General features: G+C 54.0%; 1 protein-coding gene and 1 long non-coding RNA gene across 6 annotated transcripts in view; one reads left to right on the top strand and one right to left on the bottom strand.

Moving 5' to 3' along the window:
* LOC118171350 (schwannomin-interacting protein 1) overlaps positions 1 to 23,426 on the top strand; it is a 134,299-nt gene that overhangs the window by 93,061 nt on the left and 17,812 nt on the right. For 4 of the 5 annotated variants that reach the window (XM_035334391.1, XM_035334392.1, XM_035334395.1 and 1 more), the window contains one exon: positions 7,637 to 8,245. In XM_035334391.1, the coding sequence (XP_035190282.1) occupies positions 7,637 to 8,245 (609 nt within the window). Of the gene's footprint in view, positions 1 to 2,419; positions 2,595 to 7,636; positions 8,246 to 23,426 lie in introns of those variants that run through there. The other variant, XM_035334393.1, reaches the window with a different exon arrangement.
* Positions 4,507 to 16,447, bottom strand: LOC118171353. Its single transcript, XR_004753169.1, has 3 exons — positions 16,293 to 16,447; positions 7,271 to 7,273; positions 4,507 to 4,517 (listed from the first exon to the last, which is right to left on the bottom strand). It is a non-coding gene; the product is annotated as an uncharacterized LOC118171353 (long non-coding RNA).

The raw sequence follows: 23,426 nt of genomic DNA, 5'->3' as shown, positions 1-23,426 counted from the left end.
GTACGGCTTTAGGATGAGTCTGCTCCCGTTAACGAAGTGCTGCAGTAATTGTTTGCTTGCTTCGTCACTTCAGTTTCGAGCACGCGGTTGTTAAGTAAGGCTTCTTGAGGAGAGGAAAATGATTCTCCCCGAGAGTTATGATCCTGCAGAGAAAAACAAATTCATCAGCCGCGTTTCGTAAAAACAATTAACAGTAATTTCACTTGACCCCAATAGCACTAAATGAGATTATGAAAAGCTGAAAAAAATGTGCTCACTGTTCAATAACGTAATTATATTTGGTACCTGCACTCTTCCATTTTCTGGGCAGAGGCTGCAGCGAGTACTGCCCACACCACGCTCCCGCTGCTGCCTCCCCTGTGGCACGGGCACCGGGTGGGCTGGGGGCTGCTGCAGCCCCTCCAGCTGCCCTGCACCGACAGGGATGCTCCTGGGTGCTGTGTCCTTGAGCCCTGCTTGCCCTGGGCCGGGGAGCAGGTGGAGGCTCCCCAGCAGTGTCCCCGTGTCCCTGCAGCCTCACGCTGCGTGTTTCTGGGTGAGGGATGTGGGGCTGGCATGGGGACGTTCACCCTGTGTTTGTCCACTGCCACCTGCAACAGGCTCGGGGATGCGGCAGGAATTTCCAAGCGCTACAAATTATTAAACAACGGTGATAAATTATAAATGGCGAGTAAAGGACAGAAGCAGACCTTGGCTGTTCCCACACCCGCATGGCGGGGAGGCAGCTCCGGGCACACGGAGCTCGGCATGGCACAGCCCCTGCCGAAGCACCAGGCACTTTTGGTGCTGGAATAGCTCCAAAGCAGGGCCATTGTCAGAAGCAAAGCTGCACTTGGAGGGCCCAGCCCAGCACTCGAAGGCAATCAGCTAAAAAAGAGCAGTGACTGATGTAACCAAGGCAAGACAAAGCACATACAGTTGCTTTCAGGCTAATATGTAGATTTATGCAGAAAACAAATATAAAGAGCTGCATCTGTTGCAAGCGAAGTATAATTCATCATCAGGGAAGAGGTTTTGTTTCCTCGCAGCTACATGTGCTGTAGTTACATATTTTATTTTTCCTTTTTTTTTTTTTTTTTGGTACCGTGATGTTATTTTTGGCCTTTTTTGAAGTTGCATTTCTTATTTGGAATACAGATTAGAAACAAAATACTTCCCAGAGAGGGCTGAGCGGATTCCTAATGTGGTAAATCAGCCGGCCCTTGGCTCTTCGGTACGCTCTGCAGTCCCCAGCAGGTCCGAGGCTGGCAGACAGCCTGCGAGAGGCTGCCCACCGATGGCAGATAAGGCTGGCGTGGCCCTGCTGTCTTTGCAGGCTGGTTATTAGTCCCCTGGGACACCCGGGATGAAGGCGGGAGAGGCTTTGAGCCGTCCCGTGGATTTTGGAGAGCTGTTCGAGGGCGGTGGGTGCCAGGCAGCCGCTGCGAGGAACGGCTCGGGCTGCCCGTGGAGCTGCCGTGCCCAGGCGCTGCTCCAGCAGGCTGCACGAAGCACATCGTAAATCATCAGAGGAAAGCAAAGCAGCAGGCCGTGCCCCTCTGAACCTGAACTGCATCGAAATGTACGCCGGCGCGTAAAGATGCAGAGGCAAAGGGGTAACAAAAGATAGCTGCCCTTGGCTGCACGCTGGGAGTCGGCGGCAGTGGTGGGTTCAGAGCAGGGGTGCTCCCTGGGCCGAGCTCGCCAGCAGTGCCTGACAGCCTAGGGAATATCCTCAACTTTTTTTCCTCAAACTGTGGCCTCAAATCAGCGGGTGAGTTCTCCAAGCATCTCGCCTCGTTCTGCCTGAGGTGTGCAACCTCCGATCAGCCAGGACACTTGGGGATAAGTTCCCGAGCACTGGCTCCTGCTCCCAACATTGTCTCCCTGAGCTTAGCCAGCTGGGCTGGAGGCAGCTGAGGGACACCAGCACTGTCCTCCCTCTCCTCCGTGATGCCACCAGCCCCCAGCTTTGTGACCTCCGTGACCAGCGGAGCTGACGGAGGCAGCAGCCTCAGCTCCTCACCCACACATCATTAAGGGGCCGGTTCCTCCCCGTTCCCCTGCTCTCTGCTCCCCGTGAGCACAGAGGAGCAGGGTAGGATGGGTTTTGTCACAGCGCTGACCTCTGGCACTAAGTAACCTCCTCCATGCACGCTGGAATTCGTGAGTTAATAGGTTTAGAGCGACTCCAGAAATATCAAGATGTGGCGGTGCTGCTGTGGAGTCATGCAGAACTATTTCAGCTATTTCCTCAGCTGCATTCCTTACCAACGTGCCTGTGAAACCAGTTTAGGAAATGGCATTTTTTTTCCATGGCCTTGGTGATTACACCGAATTCCAGAGGTGTTGGTGGAGATAAGGGGGATCCCTCCTGACCTCGCTTTGTGCTTACCAAGCTCTGAGTGCTCTGCTGGCTCCTTGTGACTGCCCGGACTGGGGGAAGCAGCCACAGCAGGAGGAAAGCAGGAGAAAAGGGGAATTCACAACCTCACCGAGCTTCCATAAACCCCGGCAATGTGTCCTTGCTGGAAAAGTATGTGACAGTGGGCACAGTCCTGAAGGAAGGAAGAGGAGGAGGAAGAGGAGGAGGAGGAAAGATCATGTTTCCCAAGGTACCAGGCACATCTGCATCACCTACCCCAGCTCCCCAAGCCCCCAGGTGCTGTGTGCCAGCCCTGGGGACAGTCGGGGTGTCACCTCCAGGCGATGGACAGGGCCAGAGGGGGCAGTGGGAGGCAGGCATCACACCAAAGGATGAAAGAGAAGGGGGCAGCAGAGCCACGCTCCTCGCCTGCAGAGGAGAAGGCACTAGAGGAACTCCCAGGGCTGCTACTGGGCTGCTAATAACATAATTGCAGCCCATTTAGTCCTTGAAGGGTATTTTTTTTGGTAATTGCCTTTAACGCTGTATTTGCTTTCTACTGATTTCAGCATAATTTCACTCTGACTGTATTCAGGTGGTAATCCCTGCCTTGCCGAAGCGGTGATAAAACCTCTGGTGTGTGTATCAGCACATTTCCCACTGGCTGGGAATAAAATTAATCATCGTGACCGGCCGCTTTGGCGTCCTGAATGACAAGTCTCGGGAGGTTTCAGCAGTTTTCTGTTCTGCCCTATTAAAATGGCCAAGAAATAATTTTAATTGAAGGGGGTTTGTTTCTCCCTTATAGGGAGAAACTGCCTCCATCCTCTGCCCGGCATCTGCCGTGCTGCACGCTGTTCATTTTTAAGTGGGAACGGCATTATTTTGTGTTTCGGTGTTGCAGGCGGGTGGGTGGGTGGTTACCAGAGCTGCAGGAAGGCATGGGGCTGCCCGGGAAATGAGAGGTAATGCAGCAACCTTGTGGTCCTCGATGAGCAACACCATCGGGGCTGTGGCACGTGGTAGGGCTCACCCGACTGCAGGCTGGTATTGGTGGTTTCTAGAGGAGATGGCCTTTGGTGATTGAATAAGCAGTAGTAAAACAGAAAAAAAAAATGTCTGAAATACCAAATGCAATGCAACTGTACACCAAGTGAGGTGAGTCAGCAGCATGCAAGGGCATTTGGCTGCTCGAGCTCCTGACAGTTCATGAGGGGCCACAGGCAGCTGGCGGAGGGCAGGGCATCTCTCTCCTGGATGTACCTGGAGATGTGTTGCAGCCGTCACTTCAGTATGAGTGATATGTTCCTTTCCCAGCAGCATTCAGCCTTAAATTTGACCTTTTCCATTCTCGTGCCTACTCTGATGTCTGTGGAAATAATTTGGAGCTGCCAGCTCAGCTGTAGCTGGGACTGAGCACCCCCTGCACTGCCCGGCACGGGGTGGGGAGCCCTGCAGTACAGGGGATGAAGCCTCAAATCCCAAATCCTGTTAGCTGGTGGTGGGACCTCGGCGAGGTTTGTCCTCCTCAGGAGGTTCTCCAGGGCTGTCCTGTGCAGGAGTTTGCTGAATCCCTCAAAGAGAGCCCGGGCAGTACCTCCCTATGCTGGGTGGGCTGCGGGGGATTAATCAAGCAAACGGCACTAATAGGAAACAGCGGCAGATGTCAAGCATGTGCTGCTCCTATATATAATTTGGCCTTAAAACACAGATTTCTGAGTTCCTGTTTGATTTCGCAGTACTGGAAGGTGTCTGTCACCATGGTATCTGCCTGCTCCTCTTGGCGCTCTGAGTGCGGTGCTTTTCCCTCAGAAACGGTGCAAATGAAGCTGTGGGAAGGGGCTGGAGGTGTGGGACAGTGCCACTTGGCTTTCCATCGAAGATGGAGGTCGGATTGGTTTTAAGGAACGACCAGGACTGCTCTCCGGGCGGTCCTTTTCCTTTTTCTTGAAAGGAAATACAAAAATTGCTGGTGCTCAGAGGAAGCGCGGCATTCCTGTCACGGCAGGGCAGCGCCATTTCCCTGGCAAGGCCCCATCCGCAGAGTAACAAGGGGCAACTCTCCCCTGCCAAAATTTAAGGTAAACACGATCCAGAAGCATTGGGTGAAGATGTTGGGTGAACGTTTGGGAGCTTCAGGAGTGCTGAGGTGAAAGGAAGAGCTGCCATCACCCTGCTCTGGGGTCTGGGTCTGGGCGTACAGGCCCTGAGAGGCTGCCTGGGCCTTCGCTGTCCCTGCCTCCCTCCTTCCCCTCCCTAACAGCTTCTGCAGGTTAGCACGAGCGAGAAAGCGCCTGAAATGTATCTTAGTATGAGGCTAGAATAGTGCCAAAATGGCAAAATGAAGTAAATTTAATAGCTTATGATAATAAGCAAGCTGCTTTTAAACTGGCCCTGCATTCATTCAGGGGAAGTAGTAAGGACTCTATTTTTGTGATATATTTCTGTTTCAGAATCAACCCAACCAGCCTTGTTTGTATTAAAACCTCCTTTGCACTGAATAAAATAACTGTAAAGCACATTCTTTCATCTACAAGGGCTCGTGTTCACACCCTCCACCCTTTAAAATTCATACGAATTTCAAGCCGTTCTTCGCTTTGGAGAAGCAACTTATTTGATGTAGGCTTGTAAAGGAGAAGAAATTACATGTGTGTTGTGAATAACAATAACCAGCTTCTTCTGAAGGGTCAAGTGGAAATATAGCCCCCATCTATAATTAGGAATGCAGAGGGCTTACTTTACAAGGGTAAAACAACTGCATCTGTCTGCAGAGAAAGTGAAAAAAAAAAAAAAAAAAAAAAAAAGAAACTTAGAAAATCATCAAACAGACATATTCTGAGTAACCTAAGGAGGGAATGCCTGTGCTTGAAGGAAGGCCTGGGTGTGGGTTGGCAGGGACGTGGGACAAGGACCTGCTCCTTGTCTGCTGATGGTGAGACCCCATTTTGTCAGGGGCTGTTTTTCTTCAGGTATCGTACTGGACACATCTTCCTCTCATGCTTTTTTCTCCTTTCTTCCCACTGAGCTGGTTTCACCTGGAATGAGACCCCAGGAGTGAGACCCCTGGGGCTCTGCTGAGGGCTGTGTCCCTGCGAGGCCCAGGTGGCAGCGCCACGCTGCCGGGCGTTAGCCTTGCATTGCTGGGCCCATGGCGACTTTTTGTCATGAAACTTGAACGCATTGGAAGTGCAAAGGGAACTCAGGTGACCACAGAAAGGACCGTGAGCATCCATGGAGTCCTGCCTGGACAGGCAGTGCCCTGAGAAGTCAGTGTGCCTCGTGGCAGAGGAGCTCCCTCCTCTTCCACGCAATGTTAGCCTTACACTTGTCGCAGGAAAGAAAAGAAATCTTCCTAATCAATCACACGCACTGTAAGATCCTATAAATAAAGCTTTCTGCAGCCTGTGACTACCAGACTGGAACCGATCAGGCTGCTCCCCCGCCTTGCAATACAGAAATATGCTCAAATACAGAAATACGCCCCACAAAACATGTCAAACGCAATCCCCCCAGCCACTGAGCTGTGCAACTGGGACAGATTTTTTGCACTGTGATCCATTTCCAGGATGGAGGCTTAACTCCTGCTCCCTTCTGCCATTCGCTGGGATTATTTTTACAAGTGCACTTTGCACAGTCACTGATTTTATGGGTCCCACGGCAGGTACCAGCAGCCAGGGGAGGGAAGCAGGACAGGGCAGGATGGGGGGAGCAGCCCTGGCCACAGCTGCTCTCGGTTAGCTGGAGAGTGCCAGGATTTACTCCATGCTGGAGCCTGGATAGCACCTGGTGATGTCCAGAGAGATCCTGTCTTTGTGACCAAGCTTTCGCTGGTGCTGTAGCCTCCTTGCAGCCATACTGAGCTGTGGCAGGGACCCCGGGTCTCCCACACCACCAGGCACAGGTGTTTCTGTCTGCTCAGGAGAGCTCACAGTGTAGGTTTGTCACACCCGGTGTCTATTTCTGGGACCTCTGTGTTGCTTGTCCCCTGTCACCAGAGGGATGGGAGCGGAACAGGACCCCAAAATTGCCCAAGCAGATATAATCTCCTGAGCATGGCCACCTCCTTGTGTGTTGCAGATCATTGCCGCTAATAAAGGGAAGGTGGTGGCTGTGTTATGGGTTGTGGAGACGTGGATTTGAGACCTCTGTGCTGACACTGCTTGCCACTGATTATGTGTCCTGACCTCAGCAAGCTCCCCCCAGCATTTGTCATCTAAATCTAAATCCCATCATCTAAAACCAAGTATGTCAGTGCAAGCTCTGGGACCAGCCTGTGGGCGATGCTCCCAGGGGGGGCGGCAGAACCGGGACCTCCACATTGGCCCCACGTTGTGTAAGGCAATTGCCCTATGCCTCCCCCGGCTGCTCTGGCAGAGGTTTGTCATCTGCTGGGGATGAATAGCAGCACAGCAACTAGTTCAAAAGTCTCAGGATTTAAACAGCTGCAGATGTTTTCCTGCTCCCCCTCTTCCCTTTATGCTGCTCGGAAGAACCTGCAGGGCCATGCCAGGTCCCCCTGTGCGAGCAGGGCACGTGGAGCTGGCACAGGGAGCCGTGGGCTCTGCCACCAGCTCCACCAAGCCAGACGCCCCCACCGGCCCTGTTTGTCTGTCCCATGTCACACACATCGGTGTCAGGCACTACCCCCTCAGCCCCACGCAGGGTGGCATTTTAAAACCCCGTGCAGCCTTAAGGATGTGCTTCTCTCTCTCCCAAAAAATAAACTCCAAATACGATTAAATGACCGAATTTTAAAACTCCACCGTGATTAAGGCGAGCTGCTGGCTCTCCCTCCGCCACCCCTGGGGCTGCGAGAAGTTTGGTGTCCCCAGCACCCATCATCACCCAGCACCCAGCAGGATGCAGCTCCCCGCAGCCCATTTCGGGATGGGGATGGGGGCACCTGCGGGTGGGGCACGCCTCCACACCCTCCCCCCCCCCCCCCCCCCCAACCCCGAGCAGAACCCGCTTTTGGGGCAGGGCTGTTCAGAGGCCCCTCGAGCTGCTTTTTTTAAAAGGGAGGGGAAAGAAAGCTCCTGTCCTCCCCGCCCCGGCCGCCCTCGGGGCCCGGCAGCCGCCGGGGGCGCTGCGATCGCGGGGCCGGCGCCGCCTCCCGGCCGCCTCGGGGCGGCTCGGCGGAGGCTCCGGAGCTCGGGGGCAGCCGCCCCCCCGCCCCCCACCCCGGCTCCAAACCCCCGGCGTTTTGTTTTGTTTTGTTTTTTTTCCTTCCCGGTGGCTTCGGGTCGGGGCCGGGCATCCCTGACGCGGAGCCTCTCGCTTCTCCCCCGGCAGGACCCCCGCGAGGATGGCATGGATTTAGGGAGCGACGCCGGCAGCAGCCGCTCCAGCTCCGAGTCCAACTCGAGCAAAGTGACGCCGTGCTCCGACTGCAAGTCCTCGCCGTCCCCCAGCAGCCTGGACCTGGCGGCGCTGGGCGACTCGGAGGAGGAGGAGGAGGAAGAGGAGGAGGAGGAGGAAGAAGAGGAAGAGGAGGAGGAGGAGGACGGGGGCTCCCTGCCCTCCCCGCCGCCTCTCTGCCGCTCCGCCGATGCCCTCCGCCGCTCCGCTCCCCGCAGCGGCTCCCCCGGCTCCTTGAAGCGCCCCCCTCCTGGAGCCCCCCCCGGAGCCCCCCGCCCACGGCCGCACCAGCGCCCCCCGCCGCTGCCCCCCCCCCCACAGCAGCGGGGGGGGCCCGGGGGGGGAGCGGCGGGGCCGGGCGGGGGGGGGCGCCGGGGGTCGCGGAGGGGCGCCGGGGGGCGAGGGGGGAACGGGGAGAAGGGGGCGCAGCCCCCCCGGGACCCGCAGCCACCACCGGCCATGGACTGGGCGGCCCTGGAGAGGCACCTGGCGGGGCTGCAGTGCCGGGAGCAGGAGCGGGGGCAGCGGGCCAGCCCCGCCTCGGTGAGTGGGGCTCGGGGGTCGGGGGGGGGTTCGGGGAGGGTCGGGGGGAGGCTGGCGAGAATCCCCCCCCCCCTTTCCTTCCTGCGGCCGCTGCGGGAGCCCCCGGGTGCGGTGGCAGCGGGGAGCCGGGAGCGAGCCCCGGCGCCCACGCCCCGCAGCCTGGGCTCGGTTCCTCCGGGGCTGCCTCCGTCCCCTCGCATCCTGTGGAGTCATCTCGCCCCGCGAGGTAGGGGATTTTCCCCGAAATCCTCGACTTGCAACTAATTGCTGAAAAATCTGGGCGGGTGCTGGCAGGGATGGATTATCTCCCACAGCAGCGGGAGAGGGGCTCGCCTTCCAGGGCCTGAATGGGGTGGCCTCGGTGCTCAGAGGAACCTAGACAGGTAACCTTAATTCCTGCTATTCGTGCAGAAACTCGGCTTTAAACAACAAAAAAAAGTGCTTTTCTTGTGGCTCGGAGGCTTTCCTCTGCAGCGCGATCAGATAAACTCCTGCTGCCCCGGCTGCTGGGAGCAGCAGCGCTGCTGGAAACTCTTTGCCTCCGGTTATGTGCTTTGAGAGGTGAGGTGCCACCTAAGGAATCTTGCTTGTAAGGCTTTCCTTGGGCTCACCCCGCCGAGCTGGGGTGTGTGGCTGTGCCCACAGAAGGTCTCCTTCCCTGCCCGCAGCCCGGGTTCCCCGCTGCACAGTCAGAGCTGGCAGCCCAGGTGGAAACCCCCCGTCCTTGGTCTTCCACCCAAACCCCAAATGGAGTTCGCAGAGCCCCAGGAACAACAGCTCGTGTGGTTTGTGGTGCTGGGCTGTTCTTGCCCCTCTCCGTCCGGGCATGCTCCTGTCCCATAGGAGCCCGGGATGCTCCTAGAGGCTCCGGGACTGGATCCACCCTCACCCAGGATGGGAGGAGGAGGAATCCGAGCTCTGCTGCTCTGATTTCCCCATGGGAGAGGTGCATTTTGTCTCCACCAAAGTCCTCTCAGGCCCTGCTGGGGTGGGACATGTGGATGGGTGGCACCTCCTGGTCCCACAGACCTCCCATGGCACGGGTTTGGAGTGATGGCAGATGTCAGAGGTGACACCGGGACAGAGGGATGCAGTGCCTTAAAGGCTCGCTGCAATCAGCTTGAAGAGAAAATCTTTCTGATAGTTTGTTTTTATTTGTGACCCTGACATTTTCCTAAGGTTCAGCATCTTGCTATTTATAACACAATGTTGTCTTGCCTGCTGGAAACCCAAACCTCTGTGAGCATGGAAACCGCGAGGTGAACCTAGGCAGTAAGACAATGGGCTGGTTGGCTCCAGCTGCGAGATGAATATGTTTGAAAAAGGGAAAAAAGAGAAATTTCAGCGTCAAGGCCTTGGTCGGTGTACTCTAGAATGATGTCGTCAACAGGGACGAGGTGGGGAGACTTTAAATGAGACTTTTAAAAAAAAAAAGTACTTGAAAGCTGCCGGTTCCGTTACGAGGGGCGAGCGTTTCCCGTCCCTAGCCGGGCAAGGTGGAAGGGAAGGAAGGCCGGGTGGAGCTCACAGCGCCTTGCTGCAGCGGGGACGTGTGGCTGTGCATCCTTCCTGGCTTCCCAGGGGATGGTTTCTTTTGGGATAGGCCCCACTGACGTGTTGGGGCCACCTGCAAGCCCGGTCTGTTGAGCCAGGTCAGGCTGGAAGAAATGTGCCGTGCCGCGACTTGTGGCACTTCGGGGCCGCGGAGGTGCGCAGGAAGCAATGCCTCGTGCTCGCAGTTTCCCTACTGCTTCTAATGAAGTCAAAATCAGCATTAATGGCTTTCATTTTCTTCCCATTGCATCTCGGAGGATGGTAATTACAATCAATGGCGTGTATTTTCTGAAAAAATATCTGCATGTTCCAAAGTCAATTAAAAAAAACCCCTCGCAAGGCAGGAGATGGCTCAGGTGGCTTGTGTCCCTACCGGGGCTTCAGCGCTGCGATGGCCCGGAGATGGATGGCCCTGCTGAATGAACGGTGCTGCCCGCAGAACAGGCTCCTTGCAGGCAGTGGTGATAAAAGCTTGTCCCTGCAGCCTCCAGGACTTGTGCACGGGTGGGAGTGTGTCGGAGTCTGTATTTTCCCTTCTCATCGCTGGCATGTTCCTCCATACGCTGCCGAGACAGGCAGATGCCAGATACCCGCTACCTTTGGCAGTATATATAACACGTCGTGCCTCAGCACGGTCTGCCCAGGCTTGTACCTCGCCCTCGGGCGTGTGGGCTCCTGCTTTCTGCAGAACACGCTCGCTGTGATGGGAAGTTAAATTTGTTTCCTTCTGAATCACTTGGCTCTCCAGGCTGTCGTGATTTAGAGGAGATGGGCGCAGTGCTCCTGCTCCGCTCCAAGGAGCGGTTAACCGTGGCCTGCTGCCCGTGGAGACGAATTCAAAGTATATATTATGGTCCAGGATTAAATCTTGAAATGATTTAATAGTTGGCCAGGGCAGGGTCTGTCTCTGGTGGAGTGTCTGGCTGTCGGTCATGGGCTGGGGTCAAACGGGAGCCGCGGTGCTGCTGGCTGCAGAGCTCTGTGCTCTGCCTGCGTGCTTCGTCTCCAGCATTTAGGGAGCAAATGTTTGCTTGGTGAGATTGGCAGGGGGTTTCTTCTCACTCAAAATAAGTAAGAGCTGCTTGATAGAGCTCACTTAAAGTGTTAGGCTCTCCATCCGTTGGTGACGTGTGATGCTGGCTGAGAGCAGGGAGGAACCGGCAGGGCTGCGATGCCCGGCAGGCATCTTCCCCCGACAAGAACTGTCAGCACGTTAACTTCTGACACATTCACTTTCAAAATCCAACTCGTGGCTTGCAAGAAATTACATTTCTGTCATTCCTGCGATGCAGGAGCACTGCCAGACCTCCTGTCCCCACCTGACAGCAGTTGCACCAGGGCTCTTCCATTTACCGGCTTTGACCATTTAACTCCTCCTACGGCGACTGGAGAGAGGAACGTGACTGTCTGGGTGAGAGAGGTGCTCCGGGGTCAGCCCATTTGTTTCGGGGCCCAGCTGACGAGGCAGGCACACCTTTCAGACAGAGGTGTAACTCGGCCAGGCAGCGGGCTGGCTGTGCGCGGTGTCCCCGCGGGGTGACGTGCCGCAGCGAGGCTGTGCGTGGCGGCCGCCTCTGCATCCAACTGGCAGCGTACTTTGGCCGCCTTCCACCCAGCTCAAAGGTTAGGTGAGGCTGGCAAGATATTAATGGTTCTGCCCAAGTGTGCCATGTCATTAAGCTAAGGAAACAGCTCCAGGTACTCTGAAGGGCTTGTTTCGTGAGGAGCGGCGGTAATTACATGGACTGGGGGAGATGTATGTTTGCTGCTGCTGAGACCCGTCCGGGCAAAATGACCACAATTAATAATCCAGGACAAAAACTCCATCTCCGTCGCTGCCGCAAAGCCTTTCATTATAGAAAGTGCTAAATACATGGGGTGATGGCATGCGGATTTCTTTTTGATGAATGATTCTCCTTCATCTGAGCATTAATATTATGGTAACTACGCTGTGTTATGGACACCAGCAAGCTGGCAGTGCTTCCTGGTCGTTTGGTAAGTGACCGTTTCATACGTTATGCAGAAATCACCAAAACGAGCTGAGAAGTGGGGTGATTGAAATGCTGACTGCAGCGAAGGCAGCAGCAAACCCTCTGCCATGTGCTTGTGTGCGAGGCTGAAAAGCGCCCCTCACGATGCTGCCTGTTGTAAGGTTCGATGAGCATATTTTAAGCATGTTTGGGGTATTTGGTACAGGAAGTAGCAGACGCTGAAGGTTTCTAAAGAGAGAAGTCAGCTTTTATGCAAGTCAAAATCTGGATTGCCTTAGAGCAGGGTTTTGCCAGCGTAACACCGAGACGGAGCCATTCTGCCTCAGGAGCCGTGTCCCCTGCCCTCCGGCGCCTCCAGACTTCCACTTACACAGAAGTGGTACCTGAGGCTGAAACAGCAGCAGGAACACTTGATAGGATAATCATTATGTACTTAGGCATCTCTTTTCTTGCATATTGGGTGTGCTAAGGGAATGGGTTAGCGGCTTTCAGCTCTCAGAATTGGCCTGTGCTGTGCAAAACCCGTTATTTTACCACAGGACAGCAGTTACTGCCGGGCCAGTGCTTACCCAGGGCTCGTGCGTGTGTAATCATGGTGTATGGGAAGAGAGAAATTATAGGCGGAGTGTATTAATAGGCATGTAAAGACCAAGTATTCGTTCAGTGTAACTCAAAATGCGTTTTGGATCTGCAGAGGAGCACTCCAAGGCCAGGCGAGCTGCAGGCCAGGCCTCATTGCCAGGGCTGCTGCTGGCAAAGCCTTTCAGGAACAAGTAGGGAGCCCACCGGCCCCTCAGATTTGTGGAAATGTGTCAAAAGGGAATCAAATAACCACGGCAAGCAGGAGGGCCAATGTCTGAGCTGGCGGAGGATGTGGGAGCCATGTGGGCAGGGCACAGAGCAGCCGCTGCCCTTCCTGTGATCCAGCACCCATCCCGCAGCAGCCTCCTCGCTTATTTTTCGAAGTTTGCGCCCAAAGTGGAAGGAGGGCGAGGGCTGGGGGCTGCCAGCAGAAGGCCGGGCCTGGTGCGGGGCAGGGAGCCCAGCGCCCATCCCCTGCTGAGGCAGGCGGCTTCGTGGCGCTTCCACCACAGCCTGGTCTGATGAGCGGTGTCTGGGAGAGGTTAGCACTGCTGAGTCTCTCCTGGTAGCAAAAATGGACCTCCTGCTTTCCACATACCTGCTGCCAACGAGGGAGAGGCTTTGTGGCTGTGCCATGGAGCACCGGGCCTGGAGCGAGGGGCGAGCACGCTGCCCGCAGCACAGGCCGGGGGACGGACAGCAGAGCAAAGCACCACACTGCTCGGAGAAGTGTCCCGTCACAGCCGTCCCACACGATTTATCCTCTGTGTGGGCACACATGCACGCAGCGCTGCCCTTATCTGCACACAAGCACGCAGTGTTTTCTCCCTCTTGGCAATGAACTTTTCTCCTCCGTCCTCGCTGCGATGAGGAACGCGGCCCAGGGCTGGTGCCTCTCAGGGTGGCTGCCTTGTGAAGGACACTTGGGGCTTGCCTCTCATCCTAAGAAAGCAAATGACAATCAGAAAGCAAGGATGGGCTTCCCTGCGCTGTGTGATCTGTTTTGTAAACACTAATATGTGAAACAAACCATTTTCCAGTATTTTGGCTAAGCACATAAAATAAGCTTTCTGAGCGCCCAAGCGCTTTGTGTTCAGAAGGCTGTGCGACTCCCCCTGCTGAAACAAAAGGATTTCTTTCTTGCCTTAAGAAACTTGTGTTTGGCAACTAGTTTAACAAATAAACACGTAGGTTTCGCCATGCCAATTGACCTTCCTCAGGGCCTGCTGCTTGGGATTTCCTGCAGTTGGAAATTGCTGCTAAGCCACACGTGGTAGCTGCACCCAGGCCTTCTAGGCAGCACAGAGCCAGCCATCGATGCCCACTGCCAACACAGAGGGGCAGGAGCTGCTATAAGTATTAAATTTAGATGAAATGGGCATTGTTCCAGACAGCACGATGTATTTTAGAAGTTACTTTTAAATATGACATGCTCCTAGGAATACTGCTTTCACAGTACCCAGTGCTCCAGGTCCTGCGAACCTTGCAGTGCTAAACAGGTCTGCTGAAAATGTCGTATGTGGTCAGAAGAAAACCAGGCTTTATTCCTGTTTTTCAAAGGGAACGGCTGTTGTTAGGATATATGTGCTTCCACGGTGCAGTTATGGAAGTCAGCTACAGCTGCCTCTGGAAGGAAGTCTATTATCCCAGTTTCTCCCCGTGCCTCTGTATAGATATTTATTTCCCACAGCAAGCAGCTGCTCAGGATAATCACATAATCTGGTCAGTTCAGTGATTTCCAGCGTGTGCCAGTGTGGACGGTGAGTTTCTATGGCTGCAGGCTGTTGTTACAGTAAGGTCACCCAAGCAAGCCAGGAGGAGCAGGCACAAGTATCGTGGTGGAATAACGCTTCTGAGCAGTGGCTGCAATTTCTCCAGCAGTGGGGCTCAGTACATTTTGGCCGCTAATTGTCGGATAATTCCACTTTTGCATGAGAAGCGTCCTTAGATATAACTGACATAAACCAGCACCGGCTTTGGAAATATTTCTTCCAGCTAACCTTTATCCCAAATCAATCCTAATTCTGTAAGCAAAGCGTTAATGGCTTTGGTGGAAATGAGTTCCCGGGTTGCGTTACCTGAGCTGCAGTTGTTGCCTGAGATGGGAGCACTCCTTAATAGCTGCTGTCTTCAAGGGTTTCCAGCGTTTTCAAGTACTTGTATCATTTTTTGTCCACTTTGTCTTTCCCTGTCACGCCTATGGAGTCATTTGCGTCACAGCAGTAGTAGATCTTATTTATATCACCAATTTCGGTTTCCTGCTCAGTGATCTATAGATCTCCTTTAAATGAGAAAATTGCACTAAAGCCATTTATTCCAGCCTGTCCGTGCTTTGTTAAAATGAAATCCAAGCGTTCACTTGAGCTGGAGGAAATAACTGCAATTCGAAGGGGTTGGGGAAGGGGAAGTGTGGGGATGAGATGTAATTCTCTCGGTTAGTAGGTGGCAATGCCAAACAAAGAGAGAGAGAACTATATTAAAGTGCTTAATTCTCTCTGCATACAAAAGCTGGTAGTATGTACGGTCCGTAGAGGATTGAAATGCTTTTAGTGAGTTATTAAAAATTTAATCTAAACTTTTTATTTAATGTAACTCCTGTATTGGATTTATTAAAGAGGGACTTGGGGAAATACCAGGATTCTGTACCTGGGTCGTGTGTGGCCATCGTGTTTCCTGTTTTCCTTGCCTGACAGGAATTTGATGATAAACTGATCTTCGCGTTTTAAAAACAAGTAATCTGTGAATCACGTTTCCTTACTGAGTTCGCTGTGCCTTGCATAGAGACATTAATAGGCAATGTCTAATAGCTTGGCGTGCAGGCTGACACAAGCTGGCTGGCCTTTCCTTTCTTCTGCTGCTTCCTCATCTTTTATTTCTCAGGCTGAAAACTGCAAAGCCAACTTCTAGCTGTGACTTGCAAAGATGAAAGAGGCCTTTTTTTATGGGGAAGACCTTTTATGGGGAGGGTTGGGTTTTTTTCTGTATTGGGAATATGAGGAGCTGCTCGAGCCCATTTAATTACAGGGCTGCAGAGCCGGGTGCGGGAGCGGTGTGGCGGTGACATCGCAGAGGGCTGAGCACGAGTGACTGGCAGAGGACGGGTGGAAGTTTTCACCTGGACCTTGTGAAATAGGATTTTCTGTTGGGTGAAGGCTTTGTGCTCAAGCCTTAAATGCTGCTTGACTCCGACCTTCCCCTGGGGAGACAGCTCTAACAAAAAGATTTATGTCGTGCTGCAGCAAAGTGGAGAAAAGAGGAATGTTAAAGTGCTTGAGAAAGTGTTCCTGCAGGGCAGCTGGCAGCTCAGCCAGCTGAGCACAGAGGTGCGAGCCCTGGTGCTTGCACGGCGGTGCTGGGCTCCTGGGCTCCCAGTTTCAGTATCTCCTAGCTCATCACTTGCGGAGGCTGACCTGGGAGCTGTAACCTTGAAGAAACATCTCCAGGAGCTTCTCACCTGCTTGGTGCTCTGCAGTGGAAAGTACATGATAATCAGGGCAAGCACTGAAAGTCTTGTAAAATATACGATCCCTTTTGCAGTGCTGCTCCTGGGCAGTGGCCTGTTCTGGCCTCCTGTGTGGAGCTGTTTAAGGACGAGATGCTGTCCCTGCAGAGCCACCCTGCTGCTCCAGGGTCGCTCCCAGCTCCCATCTCCTCCAGCAGTTTGTTCGCAGTCCCTCCTACCTTGTTAGCTGCACATCTGAATACTAATGTAATGGATTTGGACGTGGAATTAGCTGAAGGTTCATAATAGTGAAATTACTGATATTAATAATGGATGTTGAAGAGCCTCTGTGGCCCCAGAAACCTTGGAGGGCTTCAAGGAGGTGGCCACTGGGTTTGTGGCCATGGTGGCATGCACGGAGGCGTCCTAGGAGGGACACATCCCCACCATCACGGCTGAAGGCATACGGTATGAGCACCCTCCATGGGTTGCAGAGCACTTGTTGCAAATCCTGGTCCTTATACAGAGCCTTCTGGAGCAGGGGGTTTATATTTAAACTTAGTGCTGATGTTGTCTGTAGGACATGACATACTGCTTACGGTATGCCTGCTAATTACTCTTATGTTTGTGTTCCACACCAAACAAAACTGGAACCGAGCCTGGAGCTGTCCGAAATCTGGATCAGCCCCTGCCCTCCCGCAGTGCCAGAGGGACAGGATTTCAGCTGTGAGACAGGGGCAGCTGGCTTGAAGCAGTAACTAGCTTCATGGGAAGTTTCAAGAGGAATTTCCAGCCATTCCTCCTCTCTGCCAAAACAAAAACCAAGCTGTGCCACCAGCTTCAGGCCAGGCCTGGTGCCTGCTCCGAGCTGGTGACACGCTCCGGGGACAGGTCCCTACTGCCCTGGGGACAGTTTGCTGGGCGATCCCAAAAGCCCACACCTGCACAGGGGCTGCCCCGTAGCCGGGGGCTGGTTTGCAGAGCCATTTGCCATTTTTTGGCCTTCTGCTCATGGCCTGTGGCTCCTGTTGGGAAGCTGCCCAGCACAATGAGAACCTCCTGCCCTGACCATTTTCTCCCCATGAGCAGCTTTTCCCCCCATTCCTTTTACACAGGTAGCCAGGTAAAATACAGCCTGTCATTTCTCTGTAGAGGGAGTCTGAGACATAGAAACAGCTTCTGATAAAGGCGTATCGATAGCTGTGCTGCTGGCTGATTGCTGCGGAGCTCCAAAGGCTTTGGAAAAACACGGGTTTGTTTGCAAAAGGTGTGTGCAGTGTTCCTCTGGAAAAGGGCTGGGGAAAAGAACGCTGCCTGCGGCTCCTCTTCTGCTCAGGGCAGCCCCCAGACAGGCAGCAGCCGGCCCCTGCCCGGAGCAGAGCAGCAATTTTCTGCTTTCTGGCCCGGGAACAAGGAGCTGCTGCCTGCCAGCCCCAGGCACGTTCCCTTTACTCCAGCAGAGTGTCACCGGGGAGGCCGCAGGGACGGGGCTGTCACCTGTGTCCCCTGCGGGCACGGCCCTGCTGGCTTTGGGCCTGGTGGAGCCGGGCAGGCCGGGGCTGCTGCTGGGCCTGCAATTAGTGCCCTAATTGCACTAATGGGGCCAGGAGAAGAGGGTCAGCGGGCTCGTACAGCTAACCCGGATCACTGGTGTTTGGTTATCGATCCACCCCTCAGCTTCAGGAGGGAGGAAATGCCACAGGGGAGGAAAGACCACACGGAGGAAATACCACATGGAGGAAATACCTCACATCACACCTGGCCCTAAAGACCCGCAGGCGATGATGCTCTGTGGTTTGTAAGAGCTGCGGGCTCCCAGAGCTGAGCCTGCTGGCAGGAGAAGCCTGCGGCCAAGTGGGGGAGTGAAAAATGGGAGCTGGGAGGCGAGGAGCATCCTTCTCTTGCTCTTATATGGAGCTGCCTCGCCGCCGGCTGTGACTCCCTCTCTCCATGACTAACGAGGCTCAGCTGGGATCCACCCTTGCTTATCCTGTTATTTTTAGAGTTTTCCGTCCTCACGCTCAGCGTGCCGGCCCTGTCGGCAGCTCCCACAGCACGGCACGCCGTGCTTTCGGCCCTCTTGTGCCTGCCTGCAAGTCCTGCATGGGGAGCTGAGGTGCCAGGCCCGGGCAATACCGGTGGCATTTCAGAACGTGGCCCTCTCCTAAATGTGATCCCAAGATTTATTTTGCTTGCTCAAGTGGGGAGTCAACCTCAGAGGACTGTCTTTGCAGCCGTTTTCTTAAGGGTTGTAAATGTGAAGCAGACGGCAAGAGCCGGGCTCTGAGGGCTGAGTTCTGGGTTTGCACCCACGCGGCCATCGCAGACTTCCAAAAAGCCTTGGTCCCAACAGTTCAGGGGGGTGAAGCTCTGTGAGGGTTTATTAATTTGTGGAGAGGTGTGTGCATAGCACAAATAGACCCCCAAAAAATAAAAATAGATTTCCGCCAGGCTTTGTCAGCAGGCACAGAGTTACAGACACTGAACTTCAAAACGGGGCGAGAAATCCCCGCCTGTTTATTCCTGTCGTGCCCGTGACTCAGACGAGGGCTGCTCCTGCTTGTGTTCAGGAAGCAGTTAGAGGGCACTGCTGTTATCTGCTTGTCCTCGTGCTCCGTGTTTATAGGATCTGGCTGGGTTTGAAAAAGAAACTTTTAATTTCCAAGTGATTCAGTAGCGTGGTCTGTGTATTTCTTCAGCCTCCAAGTCCCCGTTCTGGGCTTTTACCACCAGCTTGGCGATTCAAGTGAGTTCCCATATAAAGCCAGCCCCTAGCCAAGCTTCCCAGATGCTCCCTGCTGGAAAGCAGGAGGGGAACGGAATGGGACAGGCAGGCTCGAGGCAACCGATCCCAGAATAATCCCAGAATAATCCCAGGACGGTGCTGGCGCCACCCACATGTGCTGCCCTCGTGGTCCTCCGGGCTCAGGGCCTTCACTGATCACTGGGGGCTGATTTTTGTTACCAGACGAGAGCAGCTACAGCCTGCTGGCATGCAGCACGTCGCAGACAAATTAATTGCCTGTGCGTGTAAACGCAGGTTATACGTGTGTCTGTGCTCCTGCGTGGCCGGGCTGGAGTTTTAGGGATGTCGTCACAGTTTAAAGGCTTTAATCCCAAATTTGCTCGTGGCATCCCCAGGCTGCTGAAGGGCTGCTGGGCACAGAGCTCGGGGCATGGGGTTTGGGTTTCTGCACCTGACTCATGAACATCTCCTCGTGTCCCTGTTTGGGGAAGCTGAAGGCCGCACGGTTCTTCATCATCTCAGGGGAAATCTCTCTCCCTCTTCCCCTTCCTCTCACACCATTTTTTTTTCCTCTTTTCTCGTCATCTTTGGAAAATGCTCAAATTCTTCTCCCAGCATGCCATTAAAATGCACATCTTAGTGCAGAAAATGGGCTTTACTGAGCAAAAAACCCGAGAGTGAGAGCTGTAAATGTCCCTCTACTTTCCTCTACTCCTTCTCATCATCCAGCTGGAGATTAGGAAAGCCCATTTATTTTGCCTCCCTACCACTCCCCACCTTTGGGCAGGACTAATTCAGCCTTATTTTGTTGGAAATAGGGCAGCAGGGCACAAAAGGGGAAAACTATGATCTCTGGTCAGTGAAGTCGTGTGATTGTCTGCAGAGGGTGTCGAGGGTGCCTTGTGCTTGGTGCTACCCTGCATTTGTGCTGCGGGTGAGGTTTAATTTTGGTTCGGGTGCGAGGATGTAGAAATGAGGTGCTGGGACTGACTGGTTGGGGCTTGTGGCAGCTGGTCCCAAAAAAACAGCTTTCCAACATGCATCAGGTCTACACCGCGCACGTCTGTGGGTACAGGCCAAAAGCACTGAAACTTATTTGTAGCTGATGGAATTCATTACAGATCCTCTCCCAAAGAAACAGCGCTGCAAAGCAAGGTGAATTGTGGCATTTTAATTTATTTATATTAATACAAAACCGTACAGTTTTATATTGTCCTGTTGGAAAGCTCGCGCTCGCCATAGCATTTTGCATAATTTGAACATTGCATTTCCGAAGGAACAGCTTATTCTTAAGAACATAAATAAAATTGCGGGGAGGCAGCAATAGCTTTTCTGTTGCTATCTCACCGCGCTCATTAGCAATGAGAATGGAGAAATGGTTCTCCATTCATTAGCAGTAAATAACTGGTGGGATATCATACCTACTAATCATCAGGCCATTTGTAAATCCTCTATCAAGCACGTGCGAGCCAGCTTATGAATTGCACAACTGAAAATTAAGCCCATGCAGCTGTGTCAGCGCGTCTTTCCAGATCAGCTCCGTGGAAAAGTCTGATTGTTTGCTGCATGGTTTCTTACCAGAAATCACCAGAAAGTTGTAAACACTTGGGTGGCTGAAATTAATCACTCCAATTCACCGTAAAGCATTCACCATCCTGTGCACAGGGGGATCATAATGGGAGAGTGAGGTTACTGCAGCTTTCTGCTCCATGTGTTGAGGGAATAGAAAGTTGTGGTTGGGTCGTGTAAAGCCAGAGGTGCTGCCTGTGGGACACGTAGAAAGTTTTCTGCGTAAATCTTGTACCTCTGAAAATGGCCCACAAGAAAAGTTAAGATTGCAAGATGTGCATCATAACTTCTGCATCAAAATAGGAACACAACACAGGTTTCTGTGAAGGCCAACAACACAACAGCACCTTTCCTGGTGCTCTTTAATTCCCAACTCATACAAATTCCAAAAGAATATAAATTCACTGAGGATATTTTTATTTTTTTTTTCCTTTATTTTCCTGATAAAGTCATATTTGGTCTTCTAAGAGGACGAAGAAGAGTTTCATTCTGATATTTATTTGCACAAGTTTTTATCCTAAATATTTGTCTTGGGCACCTGTGTGCTTTGGGAGGGTTTGTAAAGCTCCTTCCTGCAAAAGACTGCAGAATCCTCTGTGGAAATGAAAAGTCCATGGAAGAGGGACAGGCATTGTCTGGATTTTTAAATCACCTGAGGATTACCTCCTCGTAAGGAGGAGTAACATGTCCAAAATGATGGAAAACAGCTCAGCATCATCTTCCCTCAATAAAGAAGCAGTGGTCTAAAGCATTACACATGAATGTAATCCAAACAAATATTCCCCTTTCCAAGGTGATTTCTAGTATTAACCGATTAAAAAAATAATCTTTTTTTTTTTTTTTTTTTTTTTTTCTTCTTGCTAGATTTAAACCCCGGAGAAGCTTTAGCTTGGCTTAAAGAGGAGCTAAATCCATAACTCCCAGTAAATCGTCGGCAAATGTAGATGAAATCCCGTGATGCCATATGGGATTCCCAGTTGTGTGAAGGCTGGGGCGAGCCCATCCTGTAGGAGCTCTGTGGGGCTTTCATCGGGGCAAAGCAACCCCAGCGCTGGCCGTGGCTCGGTGCGGGAGCGGTGCTTGCCGGATGCTCAGCACATGGTGCGGGGCACGCATAAAAATAGATGCGTGGGGCAGTGGGAAATTCTGAATACATAAGGAAAGGGCTGGCTGCGGCTTCCTGTGAGGTACCCACATTTCTTCACTTCCTTCCCATGGCGGTGAGAACATGCCCTGCTCCCTGCCCGGCTCCCCAGCTCTGCAACCAGGAGTGTCTGCTTTCCTGTGAGGGTGTAGTCGTATCGCAGGGTCTGCTCCCCGCAGGGGAATGGCTTTGGGAGTGCTGGGAACCTGCATGCGCTGCCCAGCTCCCTTACTGGAGCCCTGGGGCTGACCATGGGCAGCTCCAGGCATGTGCGTGCACCCGCGGGTGTGCAAGGGGCCAGGGCATGGCGATTAAGTGATGGCTTACTGGAAGGTTAAAAAAAAATATCCTGGAAGATGTGCACAGAATTGGAAATTGCATATTTTCCCCCAGAACTGGGGACGCCGCGTGTTACCTCCTTCTGTAGGGGGATAAGCAATGAAGCCCTAACATTTAACCTCAGGGATTTCAGTGCCTGGTAAAGCTGGTGCTCAGAGGGCGAGCTGTCCCCTCTGCAGCACAGGCGTCTCCCCACACCCCGAACCCTCTGCAGAAGAAGCCTCAGTAGGAAATCCAAAAGCAGACGCTGCTAAGGCCCCCAGGCTTCTCTCCCCCCCTGGCAGGGCCTCTGCGGGTCCTGGGGTATTTGGGGGGCTTCCCGCTGGGTCGTGCATCTGCAGAGGGCAGCAGCGCTCGGTGCGCCCAGGGGCATCGTGCCACACTGACCCGCCTGGACGGCCGCCAGGAAGCTTTCCCTCCGTTTAATCAGGCCTTGCATTAATTATTACCTACCCGCCTGACTCGCTGCCGAGCGGGCGGTGGCAAACTGACCCGGAGGAGAGGAGCAAACCCATGGGCTGAGGCCGATGTGTGGCCTTTTCCATGTGCTCCCGTGAGGGCATCGCAGGCCTGGAGGAAAAGCCTGGCTGCAAACCAGGCTCTCTTCAAAACTTACAGTATGTTTTGTTTTTTTTTCTTTTGAATTTGTTGAAGTGAGGGCCCGATAACTAGAGCTGCCGACACTGTGGCTCACGTGGTTTGAATGGAGCAGCCTCTGAGCCTGTGTTCGGGCCATTTGGGGTACTCGTCTTTCATTTTTAAACCTTACCCCCAGAGACAGAGCTTCCATAGCTCTTTTCTTTTATTAGCACCTTCCACACGTGCTGAAGCTGCCGATCAGGTGCGTGCGCTCCTGTGCTCACTTTTCCCAGGGGATTTCGGGCTTGAACCCCGCCATGGTGGGTGGGAGCGGAGGAACTGGGGGCTCCTCTCCATCCACAGCACCGAAATGCACAGGGACCAGGGCACTGCACCCACCCACCCCTGGTCCAGCTTCTCAGGCCTGGCTGCACGGAGGAGGAGCCCGAAAAGCTGAGGCAGGGCCTTTTTCCTACAAAGGCCGATTTTTCTGGAGGCACATCTGGTGCGGGGAATCAAACCCGAGACGCGCTGTGAGCAAGTGCAGCGTTTCTGCAGTCATTTACATCTCTAACTTGGCCACAGCTGGCTGCGGGAGGAGCAGGCTGGTACTGCGGCACGCAGCCACCCGAGGACGGAGGGGAGGCCCTGGGGTGCCTCAAGCCGCCGGCCAAAGCAGCTCAGGGCCTGGGTCATGGTGCCCTGTGGGTGCTGTGGGCGTTTTGGTGCTCCTGCCATGGGCCCAGGATGGGCTCGGGACCTGCCGTGCCCCAGGCCTCGCGCTGGGGCTCTCGGGGTACCCCAGCGCCCCGGGAAGCAAGCGGCGAAGCCGAACTGCGATAACCGTGGGTGATCCGCGGCCCAGCCGGCTGCAGGTGCAGGGATGGGAGAACAGCCGCCCGGGTCCCCATTTCCCCCACTTTTCTCCTGTCAGAACAGAAAGCCGAGCCGGGGGTCGGATCCCTCCATGCACCAACCTCCACCCGGGCAGCGTGGCAAAGCCCCCGGCCCTATCTGGGGGGGTTCTGAGGAGGGCAGCGCCGTGAGGGCACTGGGGGTGCCCCGGGGACCCCCTCACAGCCACTGCTGCCCTAAGGGGGGGGGTCAGGAGGCGACAAGTGCCCGTGCCCCCCCTCTGTCCCCCCCATAGCAAAGAGGCGGGGGCAGCGCCGCGGGGGCGTTGCTTTGCGCAGTACCCCCCGCCTCCACCCGGCGCTCCCGGGGGGGGGGGGGGG

This window comes from Oxyura jamaicensis, chromosome 9 (assembly GCF_011077185.1).
Source record: "Oxyura jamaicensis isolate SHBP4307 breed ruddy duck chromosome 9, BPBGC_Ojam_1.0, whole genome shotgun sequence".
NCBI lineage: Eukaryota > Metazoa > Chordata > Aves > Anseriformes > Anatidae > Oxyura > Oxyura jamaicensis.
The sequence above is the reverse complement of the archived record's forward strand: the minus strand, read 5'-3'. Positions and strand labels throughout refer to the sequence as shown.